General features: G+C 44.3%; 1 protein-coding gene across 2 annotated transcripts in view; it reads right to left on the bottom strand.

Moving 5' to 3' along the window:
- Nucleotides 1-5,039, bottom strand: part of ETFA (electron transfer flavoprotein subunit alpha) — a 34,215-nt gene extending 29,176 nt beyond the window's left edge. For both annotated transcript variants that reach the window (XM_054387796.1, XM_054387797.1), the window contains exon 1: nucleotides 5,001-5,039. In XM_054387796.1, the coding sequence (XP_054243771.1) occupies nucleotides 5,001-5,039 (39 nt within the window). The remainder of the gene's footprint in view (nucleotides 1-5,000) is intronic.
- Nucleotides 5,040-12,114: the final 7,075 nt, after the last annotated feature.

Below are 12,114 nucleotides of genomic sequence, written 5' to 3'. Positions count from 1 at the left end.
ACATTTACTGTGGAGTAAACCTGGCCTCTGACTTCCAGACATCTGAAAGTTGGGAAGGTTAACCTAGATGTGCAGTATGCATCAATTAAGCCACTTGCGAAGCACCAAAATATTTGATGAATCTTTCATAGTATCATAGAGTCATTAAGGTTGGAACAGACCTCTAAGATCATCAAGTCCAGCCATTAACTCAACCCTGCTAAGTCTGAACCACCACATCCCAAGTCCCCCAAAAGCATCTTTTTGCTCCCCACTTGAGAAACCCAGCAGTGTTTTCCAAACAGAATGTGAAAGATTTAAGGACAATATCTGAATTTCTAGACTTCAGACAAAATTAGACTACTCACTACTACTGTCCCAGTCAAACATTATCAATCTGGATACACCCAGCCTATGTGCACAAACAAATCCACAGAGCCGAAGTATTCATTTCATTTGTGCAGGTGACCTGCTTTTCACAGCAACCACCAATGTAAATTGACCACGTATGTTAGTCTGTCAGCACATACACAGGCGACCTGAACAGCACCCAGTCAGGCCCAGCTCTTCCTAAATATGGATTTGTTACTTTTCGTGCTACAGTGCTTCAATGCTACAATGCTACTTGGCATACTCTCTTTGCTGGGCAAAAAAATGGCTGGACAGCAGAGCCCAAGGAGTGGTGGTAAACAGAGTTAAATACAGTTGGCAACCAGTGGTGTTCCCCAGGCCTCAGTTTTTGGGTCAGTCCTGTTTAACATCTTTACCAATGATCTGGATGAGTGGATTGAGTGCACCTGTAGTAAATTTGTAGATGACACAAAGCTGGGTGGAAATGTTGATCTGAGGGTAGTAAGCCTCTGCAGAGAGATATGGACAGACAAGATCAATGAGCCAAGACCAACAGCATGAGTTTCAATAAGGCCGAATGTCAGGTTCTGCACTTTGGCCACAACACCTCCCAGCTGTGTTACAGGCTTAAGGAGGAGTGGCTAGAAAGCTGCTCAGAAGAGAAAGACCAGGGGGTGTTGATTGATGCCCAGCTGAAGATGAGCCTGCAGTAGGCTCAGGTGGCCAAGAAGGCCAACAGCATCCTGGCCCTGAATCAGGAATAGTGTGGCCAGTTGGACTAGGGAAGTGATTTTCCTCCTGTACTTAGCAGAGGTAAGGCTACATCTTGAGTAGTGTACTCAGTTTTGGGCCCCTCACTACAGTGAGGACATGGAGGTACCAGAGTGGGTCCAAAGAAGGATAACAAAGCTAGTAAAGAGCACATCTTAGGAGAAGCAGCTGACAGAAGTAGGGTGGTTTTACCTAAAGAAGAGAAGACTGAGGAGAGACCTTCTGTCTCTCTGCAGTGCCCTGAAAGGAAGTTGTAGTGAGGTGGGGGGGTCAGTCTGTTCAACCAACTAACAAGGGGTAGGACAAGAGGAAACGTCCTCAAGTTGTGCCAAGTGAAGCTTAGATTTGATATAAGGAAGAATTGTACTGAAAGAGTTATCAGGCATTAGAATAACTTGCACAGGGCAGTGGTGGAGTCCCCATCTCCGAAAACATTTAAGAAGCCTGCAGTTGTAGTGCTTGGGGGTATGGTTTAATCAAGGACTTGTCAGTATTAGGTTAATGGTTGGACTCAAAGGTCTTTTCCAACCTGGGCAATTTTGTGATTCTGTGAAAACATATGTAGTAACAGCTGGAGAATCCCAGATGAAAACACTGTAAAAGCTTTGCTTGCTTCTTGGTGAGACTGGTGAGGTGTCAATAGCTAACTGCCTGCAGCTTGCTCCAGGGACACTCACTGGAAGGCAGGAATTAGGAAATTGGTTCTGTAACATGTGGCAGGCACAGGAACAAAAGATGGGATGCCAAAACATCTTCCCAAGAATGCAAGAGCAGCTCCAACAGGTGTATTCTATATGGCCCCATGCTCCAAATATGCATGTATACTAAAAAGGCTGTTAGAAATTTCACCCAGGAAACTGCCTCTCAACCTCCTCAGAGGAACCAGTGGAGGTCTCAGGAATTAAACCAAAATATAAATTCACAAGTACCTAAAAACTGGACTCACAAAGGTATCTCCAGAGTTGTTTTCTTAACTGCAATATCAAATTGGCTGCAAATTAAAATTATAAAATTATGTAGCAGAAATGATATTATCTCAAAGAGACCTCCTATCCCTGGGCAAAACTCACAGGAATTAACTCCAGGAGCCAGGCATTGGGGTATATTTCTACACAACAGAAGAAACAAACCTGCACCAACCAAAATAAAGAAATTACAAAAGAAAAAATATTTAGGAATCTCAGGGCGAGAAGGGAGCTCTACCACTAACATACCCAAGTGGAGAGGGGCCAGGCTCTTTTTGGTGGTTCACAGTGATAAGACAAGGAACAATGGGTTCAAACTTGAACATAGAAGATTTCACCTCAACTTGAGGAGAAACTTCTTTACAGTGGGGATGACAGAGCACTGGAACAGGCTGCTTAGGGGGGTTGTGGAGTCTCCTTCTCTGGAGACTTTCAAAACCCACCTGGATGCATTCTTGTGCAGACTACCCTAAGTGATCCTGCTTTGGCAGGGGGGTTGGACCCGATGATCTCTTGAGGTCCCTTCCAGCCTCTGATATACTGTGATACTGTGACACTTCTCTTAGAACCCCTGTATACATCTGGCTGCAGAAGAGGTCTAAGAGACAGCTTAACTCCAGGAAACATTAACTAGAAAAATAACACCAAGGGCACTTGAACTGAAAGGAAGCTCTAACTGCAGAAAGAACAGCAAAAGAAGTAAAGAAAACACTTAGCAAAAGGTTTTTGGAATAAAAATAAAGACTTAAAATTACAAAGAAACTGAACTAGAATCATAATACTGAATAAACTTTTCCAGAGACATCCCATGCAAACCATACAAAAATTCAAAGCAACACCACCATTTTGAAATGCAGACAACACAACTGAAAGTGCACTGAATTAGTACATTTTAGAAGTTACTACTCAGAGCCTATCAATGACAACTGAAGGATGTACACAAAGTATTCCCTAACACTGCAAAGACAGTCCAGCACTTTCCAAGTAAGGTGTGTTGCAAGTTATTAGCCTATTTATCTGAATTACTCTCAGGCTAAAAACCAAACATAAACCCAAAAACAAACCAACAACCCAGACATGTATCATGAGATACAGACAACTGAAATAAAATGCCTCATTTCCAGAAACAGCAGGAAACTGAAAGCTCTGAACAAATTAACAGGAGCTCAAAGACACAACACCTGCAAAAACTGGGACCCCCACAACACTGTAAAGACAAAATAAGAGTACCTGCTCAGTATCAATGAAAATGAAGCTACTGACATTTTACTTTATTCAAAAGCGAACGTAAATACTACACTACCAAGTGAAAAAGACCACTTAACACCACTTTCATTGGAAGACCTTCCAACAGCTTCATAAGAACATGCCCATTCTAAAGCATCTCTTGCCTCCCAAATACGTATTACAGAAACAAACCAAACTTTTTTGCTATCTCAATCTTTAAAACAACAGCAGACTGTTGAAATGTTACACAAAACAAACCATTTTCTTAAGAAACAGAGCCACTGTCCTTCACTCTGTTGCTGGGTTTAAGGGAACATGGGGGTACAAGCGAGAGAGACCAAGAGATTCATATAGGACTGGAAACACCACTGTTTATCCTTCATGAATATCCTTTAGGATAAACTCTAAATTATTCATAAGACCCCTAGGCAACCTATTCCAAAAATTTACCAGCCTTTCAAGTAGAAAGGCTTTCTTAAAATCTACCATACAAAAGTCTTTGTAGCGATCTTAAATAGCTTTCTCGCAATTTAAGCTAGTTATTATTTGATCATCCATGGACCAGTGAACTGGCCTATTCTCATTTCTGCAAAAATTCTTTGTGTGCCTGTTCTCAGTTTTCCACCTCTAAGTTATGCAACTAGACTTTATTCACTCTTGAACTGCATGAGCATTATCAGGGCTAAACTGAAGTTTGCTTTGCTTTCTCTTACAAACTACACTGCTGCCCACTCACTGAAGATGTATACAGTGTTTTATTCGCTTTATTTTACATATTTATGAGTCTAGACATGGATGGCTGAAAAGAAGGAGCTCACCTCAAGTTTCCAGGACACGAAATTGTGCAGTAATCACGAGAGTAAAGTATTATTTACATATCAGTACCATAAGCTCTAGGAGCTCCACAGATCATTGAGACCTTTGCTCTGCAAAGCCTACATCCAAGTGAAAGATGTACATGATTACAACACTTAAAAACTAATTCACATATGCCTGTCTGCCTGTGCTCCCATTTTAAGCCATTCTTAGTATCTAAACCTGTTTAATATATATGTAATTCCTATTTTTTGAGGTGTACAGAACTGTGGGACCTATCAGAGCCTGGGAGAACTGAAAAAAATAGTTTGTCAGACTTTTAGAAGGACTATTTACAGACAGTTCTAGCTGAGGGAGTGTCTTTTACTGCATGCTACGAGATCGAACAGAGACATTGAGGGACACTTTATGAATCATCTACTCCAACTAACCTTGAGTTCACCTACTTGTTAAATTTGGTAACATGTCCAGGGACACGTCAAGCAGCAAACGACCTCCAAAAGACAAGTACACCTCCCAGATGAGCAATATGAAAGTCAGTAGGGAAAAGCAACAAGTGTTTCACATCAGCTTTGCCCACAGAAAAGACCTGGAGCGCACTCAGAAACTTTAACAACCACGGTGTGGGAGAGAAGCGGAGCCTTGCAGAGAAGTTCGGCCCTGGCCAACTGCTGCTGCTCGCCCCTCGGCCACCGCTGCCGAGGGGGCCCACGGCGGAGCTCAGCCGCACGTCACCTCTGCCCCACTGGGCATGGGGCCCAGACGGCCGCGACAGAGGAGAGGCAATCGATCTCTCAGCACTCCGGGACGGGCGCCGTGGGGAAGCCCCCGCCTGCGGGGAGAGGGGGCGCGCGCTTCCCGCCCTGCTGGCCGCCCCCCGCTCGCACTCACCGCCCGCCGCAGGCGCTGCGCCGCGACCGCACGCAACATGGTTCCACCACCCCAGCCTCGCGCCGCTCTCGCGAGAGACGCGCCCCACCCCGCCGCCTCATTGGCCGAGAGCGGTGAGCCAATGGGCAGCAGCTGAGGAGTGCGCGCGGCGGTGGTTGGGATGGCTTGCGCAGGAGCGGGGAGCGCGCGGCGGGACCGTTCGTTTTGCGGGCAGCGGAGACCTGGGATCTGTCAACAGCCAATCCTGGTACTGGTGGGGCAGAGACCGCGCGGTAGGACTTCCCACCGCCCACCTGTGCGCTGCCACCTGGCCGCACAGCAAAACTGCCGTGGCTGTGAGAGTGCGCGTACCGCTCCAGCGGAGCACCTCGAGGAGAAACGGGCACCAGCCCATCCCGATGGACGCCTGCCTCCCCGCCCAGACTGACCCGCCGCCAACACCAGCCGCCTTCTGCCTCCTTTTCCCTTCTGCCTCCTTGCACTGTTTCCACAGAGTTCAAGCCCTTTAAAGAGAAAAAAACAGCGGGAAGTGGAGTTAGACGTGCAAATGCCTATGCTCCACACCATACACCGTCCCAAGCCAATAACGTGCCCTGCAAAGAAAATGCAAAGCTCTCTGTTTACGGCTGTGGAGCCTGCAGAAGCCTGAGAGGCCGCAGCCGTCACGCACAAACTCACAGCCCCGACCCGTGGGACATGCCCTAGGCCTGGGCATGCCCGTGAGTTACCGGATCCGCCCCGTGGCGTTAGACAGCAAGAGCAAAGGAGATTAACACAGGGACGGAGCATGTCGTGCACCAGAGAGGCCAGATGTCACAGTGTTTCCCAAATGTCATGACATGCCAGTTGTCCAAACAGTCTGAGAGCTTCAAAGACCAGTCCGGTAACACGAGCCCAGGACAGTCCTTGCCAGAACAGTTGCCTCACACACACCCCTGCACTTGGGCCTGCAACAGCATTGGAGAATAGCTCATTTCCTCTGAAGAATTTATAGGTCTTTGCAATTACTATTTATTATTCTGATTTCTCAGAAACAAGGCAAGACATTTTGTGTCTGCCCCTCCCACAGCACTAGGGTGCCGCAGGAGCTGGGCTGGGACTCATTGATTTTCTTCCACACCTCTGGATTTTTTTCCAGGTAGCGAGGAGAAGGATTTAAAAATCAACGAAGCAAAATGACTCAGGCAAATTCACTGCTAAATCCTGTGCTGCAGTTCTCTGAAAACCTGGTATCCTGGAGAAGCTTGCAGGAACCTCCACACTCGATGTTCCCAACTGACTTCCCACCCTGGAAACCACCAGATAGCGAACCATGTATGCAGTTTCTTCCTTTCCATCTTGAAGTGGTTTAGAGGGCAATAAACGAAACCCAAACAAACCCTGAACAGTTATGGCCATTGAATTGTTCTTCCAAGAGTAAGCAGTGATCTGCAGCATGTCTGTGATTTGTTCTGCATTTCTGAGGCACCCCAGAGAAGAGCAAATGCGAGCTGATCAAAAAGGCTCTCTCAAAAAGGCATTGCCACAGCCTTGGCACAGGATCACCTCTAAAATTTATTCTGCCACATCATTTTCACATCAGATGCCAAAAAGTACTACTGCTTTACAGCAAAGCTAACCAGATACAGCAATGCAAGTGGACAATTTATTTAGTTTCAAATCCCAAATACTTCTATAAGGGAAGAGAAGCATCTGTACTGGATCCTCCACCCTTTAGCCAGTCCCCCAAAACCAAGGAAAACAGAATAAATGTTGGGGGCTGCCTGTGCATCTCCAGAACTGAACAAATGACAAGGTGAAAAAAAAATTGCTTTCACAAAGATGAGGGGAGGAATAGTTTTGCTATACAGGACCCTGAGATGAGTTTGAGAAGAGGATGAATAATTGAAGCAGCTCTTCACTGACAGTTGGAGAGGTAGTTAATGTGCAGCATAACTCTTTAAAGATGAGAAGTTCTATACAGTATAGAAATCCCTATATGCATCCTAGGAAATCTGACAAAAGGAACAACAAAATCAAAATAAAGATACAAAATAAGAACATCATGGGTATCCTCAGTATCACTATTATGTCTTTTTAATTAAGGTGTTTTATTCATTAAAGGGTGGTACGTGATTTCATAATCCTATTTCAAGCCCCAAAACCAAAAATGTACATCTCATAGGGATAAAATCTTTCATAAAAAGAAGCAACATGTATATACTGAAAAGCCCAGAAGCACAAACCCAAACAAATCAATCTCATCTGAGTTTGTTTTGTAATTCCTCAGACCAAACCAAAAGTGAGCTACTATCAAAATTGCCTCATGGCTCAGAATAAATTGATCCTTTCACTATGTATCTGGCTTAATAGCACACATCATATTGTCACAAGCAGAGTGACATTGCTACCCTTTATGTTAGATTTCAAGGTATGGTGTTGCCAATCCAGATACATGACAGGCTTTTTATTATGTATTCTGTTTATAATTTTCATTCAAAACCTCAGCAACACTTCAGATGCACATAATCCTTATTGAAACTGGCTTGATGCAGATTACGCTCTGAAGCACAAAGGAAGTCTTTATCATTTATGGCCAGTGTTTTAGGAGCTTATAACTGTTATCAGGTAGGGGTTATACCAGCATGATCCATATTAGCTGAACTGGACAAAAAGCTTTTCTCTACTTTCCCACCTAGTACATGACAATGACAAAAATGGTAAATATGCCACAAACCAGTGCCACTGCAGGTTGAGCCACCATATACTGCAGGCAGAGGACAAGACTTTGTATTTTGAAAGAAAAATTGGTCATTAATTAGTGGAAGCAGATCCTTGTATGGTACATTGTTATCCAGGATTATTTCATTAGGATCTGCTGACCCAGTTTCTGCATTGGAAAGGGAATTACATTTTTTCACTCTATTGGGAGGGGGAGGAAAGAAAAAAAAAGAAAGAAGGAAATCAATAATGCACATTACTCAGGCTTTTTAAAATATAGTTGCAAACAAAAGCAGGTGTCTCTGTTGGTATTTCTACATAAGCCAAATGCAACAAGAAACATTACAAATATGTAATCACGTCTCCACTAGAATCGGATTTTGGTTCCCTTAAAATACATAATTCCTAATTAAAACATATGGAATCCAGCTAATACAGCCTCATGACTAAGGATTTTAGCCAAGGGCAGGAATTTTTTTTATTGCTGCTATGATGGTCCCCTCTGTGACGGGTCATCCTTAGCTTACTCCTTCAATCACCCTGGGGATAGCTGACTCAGATAAATTAAAAGAGCTTCATTTTGGAAGCTTCCCCAACACACGAAAGGATTCGGCTCCTAATCTGTCAAAATCCAATAACGTTAAAGCAACTGCAACCTGCTTACAGCTCAGTGGGGCTCTCTGAGCTGATGGGCAGGACCCACAGCCCAGCACTGGACAGGCAGCAGCAAGGAGGGATGGGACAAAAGCCCACCTCAGAAGTGATGGTAGAAGAGATCTCTGCTGTTGAAATATTTTGTGCCCAAGCACGGCAAGCTCACACAATCCAAGTGTTTCAGCCAGCCCAGGACATTGCCCAGCCCTCCTGCACTCAATCCTTCCACATAGCCACAAATGTGGGACCCTCTCCACAGGGTCCTACTCCTACTCTCTGCTCCTTATCCCCACTGGCACAAAAATATGTCTCAACATGTCTGACTTTTGAGTTCCTTTATAAGAAAATACCATCACAGGTATGCTTAATGCTCTGTCCAGCTCATCTTATAAACACACACCTCTGTGTCTCAAATGAGCAGTTAGTCTTTCACCAGGCCTTTACAGCAAGACCTCTGGAAGGGGAGAACACCAATGTCAAGGACAGAGGAATGTGCTTGGCCAAAGCCATCCCATAGCAGGAACAACCCTTCTACTGATACTGAGCCTACAAAACCACCATGGGCAGGTGTTTTCTCTTTCTTAGAAACTTTTCTCACCTATAATAATTTTTATGTGCTGATCAAGTAATAAGGGAGTCAGAGAGCAACAGCATATCACATTTACTGCATATTCCTAGAGAACACGATCCCCAGAGGAGTTAAAGAAGCCCCTGCTGCTTAGGTCACAGGCAAAAGGAGGACTCCCATAACCTCCTGGAGGCAAAGGCTCAGATTACCTTGGAAGGCGCTTTGTCCTGCCCAGGAATTGGGATGGTTAGTGTGGAGGACAGGGGAAGTGACACCAATTGGCAGAGCTCAGCTCCTCTCCAAGTGCAGACACCTGCGATGGGCATTTCACAAGCTGCTGCCCTCCTCTGGCACTTAGCTCGCCTTGTTGCTAATGGGAGATATGTGTAAAACTCTCTGCTGGATAATAGCATTATTTTTTAAACAGGTAGCTGCTTTTTCTGCCCGTTACGCTCTTGAAGAAGAATCCAGATGCCACTGTATTCCCGCTTGTGCCAACCCAAGCCGTTCCTGCAGAGGCAGGGACAGCCAGTGTGTGAAATCATTTAGGGCAGCAGCCTTTGCCATGCCTGCAAGCACTTTCAGGGAAAGTCACTTTTTCCTTTTTTTCCTTCAATTTGAGCTCAGTAACATCTCAGCATTAAGCACAGCAACTGCTATAGGACTCCCTTTTCAGTGTTTTGGGACCTGCTTGATTGTTGATATTTTTATTGCAAAGCCTGTTGAAAGAGGGGCACCTTCTGAAGTTACTGGCAGTTTCTGCCACCTCGTGACAAAAGCTATTGCGCCCCCTACTTTCCTCCGACAAAGTCTAGGGCACTGCAAGTTACCTATTGCCTTTAATCCCACCACAAATAATGGCATAATGGGATTCAGTGGCTGGAGGTTGAACCTAAAATATACATTTAATGTGCCATTTCAGTGAAAGTAGTTAACAAGCAGGATGGCTTTGAAGGGAGCAAGTCGGCCTCTTCCACGCTGGCAGGCTACATCAAGACCAGATGAATCTCTGGGAGACATCACTGAGGTCAATCATAAATTAAGAGGCTCGCTGCAAGGGGGAAAAATAATAAGAATGGGTCCAATTGCATGGTGGTATGAGATGAGACGGGCCAATGAGTCCTTTCTGCACCCATGAGCTTTCTGAATCCTTCTTACCCAGAGGGGAAAAAATGGCAAAGGCTCCCTTTGCCATTTTACCATGGCTGATTCTTAATCAATAGCAGGGCTGGCAGTAGCTCTTGTGTAATACCACTTTCCCCAGCACTGGGCCCTCTTCCCCTGCAATGCTCCCAACCCCTGCTGGTCTCAGAAGAATTGAGCCCAAAGCTCCGCATAGCAATTCAAATGCATCACCAGACATTAGGCCACCGGGTTAACCACTGTTTAATTTCGTCACATTTGTTTGTGAGTTATGTACGTGCCTTTCTTTTGTCAACATCTCCTTTTAAAAAGGATATTGATTTTGTTTTCAAAGGCTCTCGAAAATAAAATGAATGACTACATTCTAAGAAAGAGTCATTTTCTCAACAGCTGTAAATAATTTATTGTTCGCAACCCACCCAGATCAAAAGATACTTCATCAACTGATGTGGCAAAATCTGGTGCAAGCTGCATTTCTATTATCTCAGATCCAATTAACCATTTGGAGCAGACTAAAACATAACTAGATCAATCCAGAATCAGATTAATATCCAATCTATAATCACATTAATCACAATCTGTCCATAATTAGCCATCAGATAATCCCATTGGACAGGAGGTGACATGCAGTATCCCATTATCTCATTAATTATCTATTTTCAGTATCAGACATTGTCCCCAAACACAAGGAAATGTTATTAAAGGAAAAATGGACAGGGAATTCTCCTTTTGCTACATCCTCCCCACTGAACCCCCCAGTGGTTCAATACTGGAGTTTTACAACATTTCTTTGTTATTTACATGTTCTGTTAGAACCAAGAGCTGTTTTTTTTGAGAGATGTCATCTTTTTAAATAAAATATGATTATCTTAGCAAGATGGATAAATAAAACATTTGTTTCATGTGAACAAGTTTATGAAAGAAAAGAAAACCCTTCATCAAAGGTTTTAATGGTAACATGATAACAATAGCTTTGCAATCTTATTGCATATGGTTCCTGTCCTTTTTGGTAATGTAAGTAAAATTGTGTTCCATCTGTTTTAATTTTATAATGGACTTAATCCATGGCTGGCTCTGAAAGAATCAGCATTTACTGCCTTTGCAATCTGCTGCAAACAAAAAAAAAATCGTCACCATTTCCCCTTTCTAGAGGAAACTTGTATTTCTGTTTGGGAGCAAAAACCAAAGAGTGCTCCATAGTGAGTGGGAAGTGCTGTCAGCCACCTCACCCTGTGGCCAGACAGCCCCCACCAGCTCTTGCACTGAACCCAACTGGAATTGCCCGACAACGTGAATGGAAACTGTTCACTGGGTGGAGGAGAGCAAGGAATAATCAGTCAGTGTGGTAGGAGACACTGTGTTTGGTTTCGACTAGCAATTGCTTCCATCAGGTCCAAACAACCTGAAAGCAGTTTTCCACAAGTCACTCCCAACCTGAATTATTCTATGATGTTACAATGTGCTTTCCCTTACCCTCCCTTAAATTAACCGAAATTAACCTGTTTGTAAAACTTGGTGGTACCAAGATGGTTTTATGCCTCTTGGCATTGCCCGTATAATGTTAAAGCTTTTTGTACATCATCTAGAGGAAGTTCAGGGCTTTCAGTATTTCCCTGCAAGTTCTTTGTGGGGGTTTTCTAGTCAACTGCCTGTGCAGCACTGCCCACTGTGTTCCTACATACCTGATCAGGAACTAAGTTGAGTCCCAGCATAGCTGTCTGCTGTCAGTGCACTGCTCTATATGGGCACTGGTGTGCTCACAGCGCAGCTTTGAGCCTGTTTGGGAAAGTTCAGCTGGCTCAGCTGTAACCTTTCCTGTCCCTGAGCTGGTAGGAGGTTTAGGAGAGCAGAAAGGACCCTGCCCTCGAATAAGAAAAGAGTGATGCAACATGGAGCAGCCCTGCCAAGCTGCTGTATTCTTAGACGTGCCTCATTCTCTTATCACTCTGACATTTTGTTTTTGCTTTATTGTAAACGCATGCAGATACTGACTCATGCAGGACTCCAAAGAGTCTGGCTCAGACAGAAGCTATCCTTCTGTACCCCTTT

The sequence above is a fragment of the Indicator indicator genome, chromosome 16, assembly GCF_027791375.1.
Source record: "Indicator indicator isolate 239-I01 chromosome 16, UM_Iind_1.1, whole genome shotgun sequence".
Classification (NCBI taxonomy): Eukaryota; Metazoa; Chordata; class Aves; order Piciformes; family Indicatoridae; genus Indicator; species Indicator indicator.
The sequence above is the reverse complement of the archived record's forward strand: the minus strand, read 5'-3'. Positions and strand labels throughout refer to the sequence as shown.